This window comes from Apus apus, chromosome 4, assembly GCF_020740795.1.
Source record: "Apus apus isolate bApuApu2 chromosome 4, bApuApu2.pri.cur, whole genome shotgun sequence".
Taxonomy (NCBI): Eukaryota; Metazoa; Chordata; class Aves; order Apodiformes; family Apodidae; genus Apus; species Apus apus.
The window spans coordinates 56,371,005-56,385,332 of NC_067285.1; the positions used below are offsets into that span (position 1 = coordinate 56,371,005).

Genomic DNA, 14,328 nt, shown 5'->3' on the forward strand with positions numbered 1-14,328 from the left:
TTTATTTCCATGTGCTAAAGAGAAATGCTAGTTTTCCAAGAACAAATTAATTCTTAGCTGCCACTGAGGGGGAGAAAAAAGTGCTGATGGAACATCTTTACTTCTTGCAACGTAATATAATGATGTATCAAGATGGGTTTGCTCTTGGAACATAGAATTAATTTCTAAATATGGGCCTAATTTGTAAAGTAATTAGATAAAAGTGCTAATTTCTGGACAGAAAGATTGCTAGTGTCCCTTCTAGACCCCTATTAGCTAGTGCTAAAACCAAATATTTCACTGTTTCTCATATTCTGAATGCTAATTTTCCTCAGCTGCATCAGTTGTGATTGTAACTTTTTTTTCTTTGGAGTTGGGTTTTTTTTTTTGCTTGCCTTTTTGTCTTATTTAAATATTCTTCTTTCTTTTTAATTATATGGCACAATATAATTTGTTTTGTGGCATAAAGCAACAACACACAGTATGATCCAACATGCTTTTTAACAAGCCCTTTCTAAGTTAGTTCCCCAGCCTGTTAAAATGTTGTATTACTACTTTTCTGGATGGGTTGATCATGTAATACTGAATCTTAGAGAATCTTTCCTATGTGTCATTTTCACTCCTATCTGCTACAGCTGCCTGGAAAAATGAGACATTTAAATCACTAAACAATTTTGCATTCCATGATGACCAACGTCTTGTCTTGTAAGCATGCAGGCACAACATGCATGTACATTATGTACATACCGGCAAAACAGAAACTTCCTGCGTGATAAATAAAGGCCTTACGTTAAAGACACTTCAGTGGACTGCAGGAAGCAGGCTTCCTTGTTCATACCATGGGTTTGGTCTGAATTAGAAACACTTAGGTTTTCCTGTATCTCAGTCTTGAATCCCTGTTATCAGATTTATCATGGGCTTGGTCTTCCTCTTCATCTTGGCCATGTCATCCTGGAACCAAAAATACGTCTCCATGTTTTGCTGCAGTGTTATGTTCCTACAGGCAATTCTGCCCACTACCTCACTTCCACCAATTGTGGTTTTCACCTGCTTGTGAAGCACTCAGCGTAGAGATGTTGAGACAGATACCTCTGAGCACCAATGCTGCTGGAGATGGAGGGATAAACACTGCATGAAAGGTTATGTCTTTGCTCTTAATGTTCAAGTTGTAAATGGAGTTATACATTCATCATTCATTCCTTGCCCGAACATATGCTTCATCTTGTGAACTAAAGTATTTACTTTTTGGTGTATATGACTGTGCTAATTTCATGCCAATGTAATAAATCTTTGGCACACTTGGGGGAAAGAAGACTGTATTTAGTCACTTGAAAGGGTCCGTCCTTTGTTCCCATCTTTGTCAACTCCTACAGAACTCAGAAATTGCAGCTGACCAAGCCTTTCCTTAAGCAAAATGCAGTTGGGAAGAAAGATGCCTTGTTGAAGTCAAGTGTATGTTGAAGTCAAGATTGTATTATACTTCTTATGTTTACTAATATACTTGCTATGGTTTCATTGCTGTATTGAAAATAATCAGGCAGTTAATGATTTCCTTTTCAGCTGTGCCATAATGAACTATAGGAGAAATATTTTGATATCATGGGTCATTGGTGACCATAGAGAAAAACATATTTTTTAAGCCAAGCTTTTAAATACCTTCTTAATTGAAAGAAAAAGATAAGTATTTTTCTGGCAAGTGACTTGCCCTTCCAGGTTTATAATTTTGACAATTAATCAATCTTGGAGAACATTATTTAACTCACTTTTAAAACCAGTACCTTATATTAATAATGTTTGGGGTTGTTTGCTCATATAATAATTTTATTTCCCAGAAATATGACCATTTTCAGAAAAGATAATTGCTTTTCCAAGAAAATACTTTTTTATGTGTCCCTTTTATATGTCATTTTGTATCAGGCAGTTCATCATTAACATTTAAAAAGCTTGTGCATAAGCAGCAGAAACCTTTCCTGTAATGGTTGATGTAATTTCTCAACTAATGTGCTATCATAGCTCAGTTCATACCAAAAAGAATATCTTGAAGTCACTGCTACAATGTTTTTTTTAAGAAACTTCAGTTTCCTAATTTCTAAAAATGTTACATAAATATAAACTGTAGTTGCTTAAGATGAATTTTTCCTCTACTTTCTTCAGATACTCTCTTCCAGATCTCAGCCAAATCTCAAAGAGCGAGTATCTTTCTCCAGCTTCCTCAGGCAGCTTCAATGGCTCTGACAACCTTGTGGTTCCTGATCAGCATGAGAGCAATGAATCTACTCAGCTTCTGGAGTTGTCCCCTCTTTGAAGGCTGCCGAACTTGGAAAGCTGTGGTAAGGCTTTTGTCTCCATAGCTAGCCAGGGAGCTGACTTGCTGCTCTGTCCTGGCCTTTGTAGTATGTTAATGAGCCTCTGGGGAGATCTGCTTCTTCTGGGCTGTTTGCTGGCCTGAGTCAGAAATCCAAAACCTGAGGCCTGGGCTCATGTTGCATTTAAATGGATGAACTTTCAGCAGTGAGTATGCTTCCTATTGTTTTTATTTCAGATGTCCAATTACCTTTTTAAGATGAGGCAGAAATAATATTTTGTCTAAAGTGCTGAGACTGTTCTTGTTGAAAGGCTAGTGCTCTTTACTGGAAACAAGGCTGTGATCAGCAGTTACCTTCCCTAGTGTTGTGCTGCAAAAAGGAGATTGGTTTAATCTTCTCTGCTTTTGTGAGAACTGAAATGAATTGAGGAGTGTCCTCTAAAATAAGGGATAAGTGGTCGTTCAATTGCGATTACAGTTTCAGTTTGTACTGTGGCAGGGACTGTAGTTATGCTGTCACTTGGCTAAACCTGATGTGCAGGTAGATTTAACCCTCACCAGAAATGGAAGTTCAGTTGTTCACCTGTCAGCTGTTGTAGGTTGCAGTGGAGGAGACCTCTCACTTCTCTTGTGTGTTGGGAGGCAGTGGGTCTGGTTCATAGCCACAAATGGGGATGTGCTGCAATGCTGGTTGCTGGGGACAGGCAAGCAGTGTTTGCAGGATGGACCCTAATAGAGTCTGGATGCTGAACTTCAGTTCCTGTTAGGTCAGCTAAAATTTCTAATGTAGTTTAAGGAAAATCCTGTGGGGCTTTTTGTTGGGTTTTTTTGTGTGTTGTTGGTTGGTTGTTTTTTTTTTTTCCCTTGGACTGCTTGTATTAGCAATAAACTCACTAGTCATACTAGCCAAGAAGAGGCATTTGCACGCAAGCAGGACAGATGATTACATGCAGAATGGAGAAATGTTGGAGGAAGAGAGAGAGTGAAGATGACCAGGTGCTACACTGCAAGGGCAATGTGAGTAGTCCGTGTTGGAATTGTCACCGAATCTGTATTCCTGAATGAGAAGTTCATTTTGCAATAAGGCATAGTGGACAAAGGAATTGGGGAGCATGACAGAGCCTCCTTAAACACCCTTCCCAGACTCATGGGGAGAAAGAACTGATGAAATAAAATCTCATGTCTAAGAAATCATAATTTCTTCTTGTAAGTGATGCAAATTTCCTAATTCTGTAACCATAACCAGTAGTGACTGTAGGCATGCCAGACATTTCAACATACAGAGGGAGGGACCAGTAGGGAGTTCCTAACAGAAGTAAATCTTTATACTCTCAGGGAAAAGCTGGCTAGTTTCAAACTGATGCTGTTTATTTAATGTCATTGATAATTTATGCTGTTGTAATTTCATTCAGATTGTAGAGATTGTTAGCTTTGAATTTGCCTTTGCTTATAGCTATGTCAATATATTAAATACTATTGTGATAATAACGTGTGTAAAGATTACTCCAGGACTACTTAAAAGAGGAGTTGAACAGAGCAGGAAGATGAAAATGCTGCCAGAGAGAACGAAAAAGAATCCAACTAAAACTGCAAGGGGAAGCCAGTTAGACAGAATGTAAATTTGCATGGTGGAATTTGGCAAAGATACTAATGGTAATACTGTTTCTGCTGTGACAAGTTACAGAAGACTCTTTTTCTATTATTTTAGAATGATTTGGATTTATTTGAATACCCTGTCTGAAGATTTGTGCCTCCCCACACCCTTAATCCATGGCACAATGCTTCATAACACTTTACAGGATATTTGATTCAGTATTGGCTCAGAAGGAAGGCTGCCCTTTCACAAGTAATCAGCAGTACTGTTTTCTTTAACATCTGAGTTAGACTTGGAGCAAGGAGGTTAAAACAGGACATTTTTCTTAAATCTTAGACAAGTTTGCAAACTGTGATCAAGTAACTTATGGGATATACATTTTTATTCTTCTGATACTCCTGGGGAAAAGAAACAGAACACAAAAAGGAAGATGACTTAAATTTGAAATAAACACCCTCCCCATCCCCCCCACCCTCCCCCCCCAAAAAAAAAAACACAAAGAAAAAAAGAAAAGAAAAAAATAAGAGAAACAAAGAGGCTGGTGTGGAAAGTTACTGAAGTACCTTCTTGAATAACTTAGCTGGGAGGTTAAGTAAATTAATAATGATGGGGTAAAGAAACACATAAGCCAAGAGAACTCCGTATGCTGCAGATCAGAAAACACAAAACCAGTGAGTCATAACAAGCTTCATTGGACTGTATGTAATAAAGATAAAAAAACCCAATGTTTGGTCACATGTTAAAAGACCATAGGTGAAATTTAAAGAGTACTGTATGACAGAATATAGTTCAACTTCTAAGGAAATACTTTGCCTATTCTGGATGAGGTTAGAGTAACATAAAATTGGAGATGATAGAAGAGTGCACAGTTCTAGGAGACCTGTTGTAATCTCTATTCCAGCATATTGAGAAAAGGAATGTGTGTAATTGACAGGGCAATAGGAAGTCTTCCTGTCATATCTGGTATTCAGGGGTTATAGTCTCTGGAGAAAAGCTAACTTTGTTGAATAGTGGAGTTGAGAGGAAAGAGGAAAAAAAGAGATGACTTGAACCATTTGGATTTCTACACCACACCAGCGTGCAAGGTCTTGAAATGGTTCTTTCAGAAGGAGTACTCTTAACACACATACACACTTCTTCACGGCTTTATCAGATGGGCAGTGCAACTTATGGACTGTATAAAATAGCAGAAGTTTTCTTCTTAACTCCTGAATGCACAATTTAATCTCATGCCTATTATTCCGGTCCACAAGATTATCATAGAGAACTGAATGATCCCCTCCTCTTCAGCACTGACAGAACGTGCAATTTTGTGTACCCATTCATCTAGTTCTTGCAGCAAGGTCAATGACAAAAGTATTCAAGATGAAAGCACACGAAATGTGATTCGAATAAAATGCAGGACCAATGATCTGTGATGAAACCACAGCAGAATGGCTTTTTTTGTTGTTGCCGCCGTTATTAACATAATTGCAGGGATGTGCTACCTAGGCTTAAGCACAGCACTTGAAGCAAGAGAGCCTTAGAAAACTTTTATTTAAGGAAGAGATGATAACGATACATGCTAACTTTGATGAACAAAGATCTGGTTAAATAGAGAGACTACACAGATCTGTTTTGAAATTGAAATTACTGTTTCTGCTGTGGTTTCATCACATGATGATAGGGACACAAAATTGCATGTTTTCTCACCTCTGAAGACTGGATTGTTAGTTCTTTGTCTGTGATAATCTTGTGGATGGGAATAATAGGAGTGAGATTAAATTGTGCATTCAGCAGATGAGAACAAAACTTCTGTTATTTTATACGGTCCATTAGTTGCACTGCCAGTCTGTGATAGGACTCTGAACAAGCCTAATATGTTCTAGAAAAGTGCTAATATAATTGTAAGGCACTACTAACAGCTCAGCCAGTGGCTTGTATGTGTTTCTGTTCAGTGGAAATAAATGCGGAGATAAAATGATGAGAGAAATAACAGGTTTGGTTTTTGTTTTTTTTTTTGAAAAGCACACAAACCAACATTTCATGGGAGGCAATTTTTAAAAATCAGGTTTAACTTGGCAAAAATGAAGACTGAAAAGAAATATGATTTAATAAACATGTTGGAGGATTCAGTCATTTCTTCCTGGTATCTGAAATGAAATCTGGCAATAGTCAATTATTGAGCACAAATTCAAAGTGGACATTTTTAAGATTTCAGACCTGCAATGAAATTACTGTTTGCAACACCCTTCTTGTTAAGACCAGGGTGATGAAACTGTCATGACAACACCATGGAAGTTTGTGTGCTCATGAAAGGACCAGAAATGAGTCTTCAGCATTCTCTCTAAAGCAAGGATTTCCAAAGAGATCTGGTTGCCACTCTTCTGTTGGGTACCTATAGCGTATTTTGTCAGCTTTTAACATTTTTTTTCAAATAAAGTTTACGTTTGCACTGGCTGAGGCAGTTAGTTGGTTTCTGGGCTGGGCAGGATGTTGGATTAAGAGCTCAGGGTCACTTTTTGAGACTAGTTTCAGGTTGCGACTGGGTTTGATGCGGGAGGACCTGCTTTTAGGGCAGGTGTGCAGGACGGTGGAGGTCGGGCCCGGTGTCCCCGCGCGGAGCCCCTGCCCGGTGCCAGCAGCCGCCCGCGGTGCCCGGGCTGGCAGCCCGGGGCTGGCAGCGCGCTGGGCGACGGCGCCAGAGGCCGCTCGAGCTGACGGGTCACCCCGCGTCCACCCAAAGGCAGGGAGGGTGCAGGAGACACTTGAGACAGCAGGGAAGCTCCGGGGCCTCTGAGGATGAGCGCTCAATGGCTGCTGCACAGCCACGGAGCGGGGACACGCCTGGCCAAGGGCGAGGAGGAGGGCGGTGCCTCTGACAGCGTCTCACCGCTCAGAGCCACCGCCACCTCCCTCCCCTCCCTGCGGGAGCCGCGGGGCGAGGCCGGGCAGCGCATGCGCCGGGCCGGGCCGCCGGGGAGCCCGTCACTTCCGCGGCGGGGCGGCCCCGGTGCGTGGCGGGGCGGCCCCGGTGGGCGATCCGCGCCGGGCTGCGGCGCGACGGGGACGCCCGCTCCCTCCAGCTGTGGCTGCCGGGCTGAGGAGACGGAGCGGGTGCGGGGCTGGGGCTGCGCGGGGGCCTGTGAGGGGGTGCGCCCGGTGGGCCCCAGCCGGTCTGGCAGCAGGGCGAGCCCCGCTCCGCAGGCTCGGGAAGCGGCCGCAGGGGCAGCCGCGGGGCGGGAGCGGCCCTCGGGGCGCCCGTGCGGCCGCCGGTCCCTGGGGCTCCCCGCGGGGCGGGGGCGGGTGCTGCTGCTTTCTGTCGGCCCCCTGGGGGGTTTCAGCTCCTTGACTTATAGGTGGTCCTGAGTTGGGTTTGTTTGTTTGCTTGTTTGGGTTTTGTTTTTCCCCCTTCTGGAAATGAGGTGCAAAAAGTTCATCCTGAAACTAAAAACTTGGCAGCCATGAAAGTAGAATGTACAGCAGTGTTGGTGTGTTCCTGGATTTTTAGACTACTGTGTGTGATCTTAGAGGCTGTCTTACTTAAAAGTACTTTTTATTTGTCTGCTGACTTACAGTATTTTCATGTATTAGGTGTGGTAATGAGCAGATGCTATAGTATTGAAGATTCCATAGCTTCTTTTTGTTCTATTTTTTTTTCAGTGGGAAAGAGAGAACTATTTTTTGCTGTTGTTTAAAACAGTAGGTATGGATAAATTAAAAGCTGATGATTGCCTGTGTATGTGGTTTTCATTTGAATCCTTACCAGTACTTTATTGGAAGTAAAAATGTTTTTCTTTCTCTTTAGAGTGTCTGCAAACAAGTGAACTGATACCTCTGGCACTCACAATTCCAAACAAGATGAAGATCCCCTCTTTGCTGCTGAGGTTCCCTCATTGTTATTTCTCTAGAAGAACTTACTTCACGAACTTTCATTTCACTTCCAGAGCTGATTTCCTCTGTGTTGAACCTCTCATGCCAGTGCACCACTGTCGTACAAAATGGATGTGTTCATCAAATGGTCTGAGGAGACACCTGTGTCAACAAGTTGCCCCTGACCAGCAAATAGAGGGGCTTTGTGACAGAGAACAAAGACTTGTAGACAGACTTTACAATGGACTAATCCAGGGTCATAGAGCCTGTTTAGCAGAAGCCATTACACTTGTAGAGTCCACTCAGAGTAGGAAGAAGAAAATAGCCCAGGTGCTCCTTCAGAAGGTATTATCCTACCACAGGGAACAAGAAAAATTAAATCAAGGAAGGCCACTTGCCTTTAGAGTGGGTTAGTCCTTTTATGTCTGTCCAGTAGTTGTTTTGACAGAATGACAGTCCTCACCTTTCATTACAACTATTGTTCTTTAAGCATCTGTAGTCTAGGATCATTAGTTTGTTGTGGTTTTTGACCAATCTAGATCACTTATGTTGTCCAGTAGAATAATGGTTTTAGCTGGAAAGTGCTTTTGAAAAAGCTCTAGAAATAGTTGCTTTTTGGGGATGAGGGGATGGGGTAGTTATTTAGGGTTGTTTTTTTTTTTAAAGCTATTATAAGATGAAGTGTTAGCTAGTTTGCAGATTAATACAGCTGTTACCTGCTCTTAGGGAAGAACATAGTTAAGCAAACATGTTCTTTTCCCAGGGAAGGTGTTACCTTGAGTACTTCCAGAGTCCCTTCACTAATCCACAAAAAGGAAAATATATATTTCTTGCCTTATGGCCTTACTTCTAAGCAGCCTTCTTTTCAGCTGTGGAACCTTGAACCTGGTTATCTTGGAAACTATAAAATATTTTTCTCTTGTGAAGTGATGAACTACGAAAGTATGTGATAACCAGCTGTCATCTCTTACCTATGTACCAAGGTTTAGAGGACCAGAACTTGGGCATGGGAGTGAAAAATACTTGGTGCAGGTTAACAAGCTTAGTTTGTATGCTTTGGCATGTAAATAAATAGCCCAGTTTTTTTGAAATAACAGCTCTTTGGGTTAAGGACTTTTGCTTTTAGAGTGTGTCTTTTATATTTAGTAAATCTGGAAAATACAGATGTAGGATATGACATTTTTAAAGTTCTGAAGTGTAAGTTGGTATGCATTTATTTGGAGGAGAGGAAATAAGGCTGAGTAAAGCCAATGTTCTGTTGGTATGAATAGGATGGGGGGGTGGTGAACCAAGGGAGTGTATCTCAAGTCAATTTCAACTGTTTAGTTGGGTAGATCCATTGTGGCATAGCTTTCATTTGCCTTTGTTGTGATATTGTGCTAAAGTATGTATTGTTACCCACATAGATGTTGATGGTGTTTATGTGATGTGTTATTTATTTGATTGACAAAATGTTTTATTTTTTTTTTCTTCCTAATGTAATTATTTAGGATTGTCTGGTCCTCCTGGTGCTGGGAAATCAACTTTCATAGAATGCTTTGGGAAAATGCTTACAGAAAGAAAATACAAAGTGTCTGTGTTGGCTGTAGACCCTTCCTCTAGTACAAGTGGTGGTGAGTGCGAATTAAAGTTTGAGTCATATTTTCTTAAGGATGGGGACATCTCCTTGGGCCAAATGGAGAAAAATGTGGAGGAGTAAAATACTTTTTAAAATGTTGCATTAAGTTTTCATTTTTTCCCCATGTGATTTTTAGGTTTCCTCTTTTCCAGTGTTTGAATGCTGCTTTACAGCTTCTTTGAAACTTCAGAAAGCTGCAATTTTCTCTCTCTCTGGTTGTACTTATTTATTTCCCTGTGAATGAATGCTTAGAAGGGCAGTTGTTTTCTCCTTAAATTTTAACAGTGGTAATACTGGTCACTGGGCAGGAAACACGTGCTAATTTAAAATTATTTAAAGAATGCTGCAGTCTGAACACATAGATCAGATTGGATTTTAGATCATTCATTAGTTCTTCTCAATAGGAGTTTTTGGGTTTCTGTTGACTGTACTGGTTTCAAGGTCTGATGCAGTATCATTGATCATTTGTCTGACTTGTAGCATGATTGTAGTGGAGTTTTTTTCTGAATTTGAAATTCTTCAAAGTTGTGTGTCTGTAATCTGTCGCTCTCAAATAAAAAAAACTGTAGGGAAGTTATAGGCTGACCATGCTTGATAATAGTATCTCTGACATAAATAATAGAACTATGATTTTGATACGGGCAGCTGCCAAATGTAATTCCTTTTTCCAGCTTCTACACTGTCAGAAAAGATGTTGCAATTTGTAACTATGTAAAAGAAAAAAACAACACTTCAGCATTGCAGTGATCTGGAGCTAAGAAAGATTATATTCTTGAATGCATACATTCAAGGCATATCAACAGAATAGCAAAATACAATAGCAAGACTGCATCAGTTAAAAGAATTGAGCATCTCTCGTGTTCTGGAATGTGCATCATGCCTGTAGATCTCACTGGATCTGATGTGAAGATTGCATAAATAGAAGGAAAGTAGGGATGCGTGTCAGCAATCTTAAACAAAAAAAATCTACCATCAACAAATACCAGAATCACAGGGCAGAGGTTTGTATCTTTGGACAGAAACAGAAAACTTAATTGTGTGAGCTGCTGTGTATAGGCTTCGAAAAGCCATTTAGGAATTGCAGAATTCATTCTGACCTGGAACAAATTCTTCATACCTGGTTAGCAGTAAAGCCTGTTTATCAGGCTTTTCCAGCTTCTGACAGGCTGAAGAACCAGGCAGTAATTTCCTAGTTCTCAGCAAAGTCTTGAGCAACTCTTACTGGCGTATTCTTATTTGACTGCCTTTGTCCAAGAGATCTGTCTTTTATTACTTGTTTGTTTGGGAGAGGAGGAAATTTGGCTGTTTTTCACTTTTGAAATTATTTAACATGAAATGTTTAAGGTTCTCTATTGGGTGATAAAACACGGATGACGGAGTTGTCAAGAGACATGAACGCATACATCAGACCATCTCCAACCAGAGGGACACTGGGGGGTGTAACAAGGACCACAAATGAAGCCATTCTGCTGTGTGAAGGTGGAGGCTACAATGTTGTTCTTGTGGAAACAGTAGGTATGTGCTTAGGGTTTTCTTTTAATTATCCTGTTGTGATATCTAAGTAAAAGGGTGTTACTAATTACCTACTTTCATCCTTGATTTTGCTCATGCTTTCATACATGGTCACTGGTTGAAATTGAATGCTCTTCTGTCAATTTTCTAGTCCTGTATGTTTTGTAAAAACACTGTTTTGTACTGTTGTGTTTAGTGGGTCTTTGTTGGTGGGATTTGTTAATGGTGCAGTACTGGGGTCTGTCATAATTGCTGTTGTTAATATGACTGAAAGTTTACAATAAATTGTGAACTCTGGATTTAATTTTTTAGGTGTGGGACAGTCAGAATTTGCTGTGGCTGATATGGTTGATATGTTTATATTACTGCTACCACCTGCGGGTGGAGATGAATTACAGGTATTTTTCAGTTTCTCTTATTAAGAATTACCTAGGACTAGAAAGGGAAACTTTTATTCCAGATGTAGTATCTGTCTGTGCAGAAAGATCATATCACTAGTGTTTTCTAAGTGAAAATGCTACCGTGGAAGTCTTTTCAGTATTTTTTCAATATATTGCATAGTCAGGATCTGATAAGCCCCCTGATTTTGGAAGTATTAGCATGTAAAATGTTTATACTCTCAGACTTTGGGCTATTTAATAGTAAGATAGGATTTTGAGGAGTAGCTTTGTATGATAGGAAATCAGAAATCAATGTAAATAGGTTTGTAAACTTGGTCATGTTTTGGTTAAACTTAAGCTTCTACATGTAAAATAGGCTATCATATAAGCTCTGATATCTACATTTAGTTTTCTTGTATCAAAGTAGAGCAATAGTAAATAGTAAAAGCCAGTAATGACAGAGGCTGTTGGTAGTACTCTTGCATGAGTAGTGCACACACACACACAAAAAAAAGCCAGCCACCAGAAACTAACAAAGCATTTAGACCTGATTTTGGTGATAAATCAGCATGTCACAATCCTTCTGAGTATTCATGATTTCTTTCCATGTTCCATTTAGGGTATCAAACGGGGTATAATTGAGATGGCAGATCTAGTTGCTATAAATAAAGCTGATGGTGATTTAATTGTGCCTGCACGGAGAATACAAGCTGAGTACGTTAGTGCTATGAAGCTGCTTCGCAAGCGTTCAAAGGTTTGGAGACCAAAGGTTTGTGTACTTCACTAAGGTCTTGAGGGGATGTTGAGGTATTTTGTTTTGTTGTGTTTGGGTCTTTTGTTCTGGTTTTCCCTCCCACCAGAAAAAATGCTGAACGAATTAGGACTGCTAGCTTTTCATCTAGCCATATTAGAGTCTCCCTGGGCTCTTACAAACATTTCAGTTCAGTTGTTTAGTTTTAGGCTGTGCTAGAGAGCTGATACGCTACTGTTTCTGTTTCACCTCTGATCTCAAGGTGTGCCACATGAAACACTGTGCAAAGGCTGTCCTGCTCCCCATGATTTCTCTCCTGAGCTACAGATCTATTACTAGTATCAGTAGCAGTACAAAATTGTCTTGTTTATTGTAAACTATCCATATCTTAATATGTTCCATAAGCTATTTCTCACACTTTTATAAATCTGAAGCTTATGATTATCTTTATTCTTTCACTTGTTCATGTGCTTCCTTTATTGCTTTACTTTTCCGTAATATCTCACATAGTAAAAGTTCTTGGGCAAGAACCTCATCTACTTGTGTATGCAATGTCTAGATTATTGGAATTCTCATCCTATGGGCCTTTAGTTTTAATAAAGTATTCCATTTACTTAAAAGGTTATGGATTATTATTAATGAAAAGATTCAGTACTAATGTGTATATTAAATAAGCACACACACATGTTCTCACTCCTTTTATATATGTGTATATATAAAGGAGGTTTACTCTACCCTGTTATTAAAGTTGACCCATTGAATTAAGTTTAAATCAGCTGGGCTGCTTGAGGCTTAGGCATAATTTTGTAATTTTTGTTTCTAGATCTGAGGAGAGGTCACATCTGATGAATGTGATTAACTCTTTCAGTGATGGCAGTGTCTGACAACTGGAAGAAAGAAACAATTGATGTGTAGGGGCTGTATCCCGTTCATTAGATTGGGGAAAGAGAGAGAGACTTCAAAAAGAGGAAACTGTTCCATTTAAGAGATCATGTTGGATGCCTGAAATATTTTTGGCAAAATGAATTCCTAGTCTAGAAAGTGAATGTGAGAAGTATTTGAAATATCTCCTTACTGGAATATTTTAAGTGCAAAAGAGTAGCTACCAGTATATGTACCAGAGTATGTAATTAACCCTGTGGTTCAAGTAAAACGGCAACACAGTACCTTTTAGCTAAAGGACTCAGTAACAATTATTCTCACACATTATACAAGCAGTTGGACATGGCCTATTTATCCCAAGTACTTCAGATCTCATGGCCCACTTTTAGTTGGTAGAATCCTAATTTTGAGATCCTTTTTTTTTTAAAGAAAAAAAAGCACCGACACAAACCCACTTAGAGCTTCACAAAGTGAGTGTATTGAAGCAAACTTGCCTTATGCATTTCTTAGTTTTCATGCAATCTATCTGATGCCTAGTATTTACTTGGTTTTAAAAATTCTTCTGAATCCCAACAGGTAATGCGCATCTCTGCCAAAACTGGAGAAGGTATCTCGGATATGTGGGATAAAATGACAGAATTTCATGACCTTATGCTCACAAGTGGTGAGTTGATTGCCAAGCGACGGAAACAGCAGAAAGTGTGGATGTGGAATCTCATCCAAGAAAACATGTTGGAACACTTCCGGAGTCACTTAGCAGTCAAGGATAAGATTCCACTTCTAGAAGAAAAAGTACTTAGTGGTGTCTTGTCTCCTGGGTTGGCAGCTGACCTGCTACTGAAAGCATTCAAAGATGGTCTCTAAGCATTAGATTCTATTCTGTTCTTGTTAAGTGCTTTGTGTAAGCGTGAACATTAAATACTGTTTTTCTATGTGTGGATTCAAATGTTTTTCTACAGCAGACGTTAATAGAATTCCAATCCAGTACTCTGCAAAAAAATACTGTAGGATCTTGTATATGCGAAGATCATGACAAATCCAAACACTCACTCAGAGATACTACTAAGCCTATATTGGAAAAAAGTACATTTCTAAGTCTTCTTTTTATAGGTGTGATAGATCTGTTGGTCAAAAATGTATGCCCGTGCCAAAAATGTGACTGGTTTTGGGAGGGTGGGAGAGAAAGGTCTGTGGTGGTGCAGTTTTATTCTAGTTACGGGAGCATCTTAGATCAGTTGACACTGCAGCTTTCTGTTCTAATATAGCATCAGCTGTTGCCAGTATCAGTTGCTTTTTCTTTCCTCACCTTGAGTGACAGCAAGAACATTGGAAGGCCTGGCAACACGTGACCACAGTCTTTGTTTAAATAAATTGTTTGCATATAAATAGAATATAGTGGTGTTCTATCCCTGTTCGGAAGCTATAGTTAGTTATTATACACTAAACTGTAGGAGA

The 14,328-nt window shown here is 39.8% G+C and overlaps 1 protein-coding gene across 4 annotated transcripts; it reads left to right on the forward strand.

The window, feature by feature from the left end:
- The first annotated feature begins 3,223 nt into the window (after nt 1-3,223).
- Nucleotides 3,224-13,805, forward strand: MMAA (metabolism of cobalamin associated A). Of its 4 annotated transcripts, XM_051618991.1 has the most exons (8): nt 3,224-3,301; nt 7,521-7,563; nt 7,666-8,139; nt 9,221-9,343; nt 10,693-10,863; nt 11,173-11,258; nt 11,860-12,009; nt 13,450-13,805. In XM_051618991.1, exons 1-8 carry the CDS (start codon nt 3,224-3,226, stop codon nt 13,735-13,737), a joined length of 1,413 nt encoding a protein of 470 aa, XP_051474951.1. In that variant the 3' UTR covers nt 13,738-13,805. The 4 variants fall into 4 exon arrangements, with proteins under 4 accessions (XP_051474951.1, XP_051474954.1, XP_051474952.1 ...); XM_051618994.1 differs by lacking the exon at nt 7,521-7,563 and having other exon boundaries at nt 3,284-3,301; XM_051618992.1 differs by lacking the exons at nt 3,224-3,301; nt 7,521-7,563 and adding an exon at nt 6,838-6,974.
- Nucleotides 13,806-14,328: the final 523 nt, after the last annotated feature.

What these genes read in the sequence shown, in the direction of transcription:
- MMAA (XM_051618991.1), top strand. Translation starts at nt 3,224, where the DNA reads ATGATTACATGCAGAATGGAGAAATGTTGGAGGAAGAGAGAGAGTGAA. An exon ending in TGCTACACTGCAAGGGCAAT is followed by an intron (nt 3,302 to 7,520) that starts GTGAGTAGTCCG and finishes TTTTTTTTTCAG; the next exon opens with TGGGAAAGAGAGAACTATTT. An exon ending in TGTTCTTGTGGAAACAGTAG is followed by an intron (nt 10,864 to 11,172) that starts GTATGTGCTTAG and finishes TTAATTTTTTAG; the next exon opens with GTGTGGGACAGTCAGAATTT.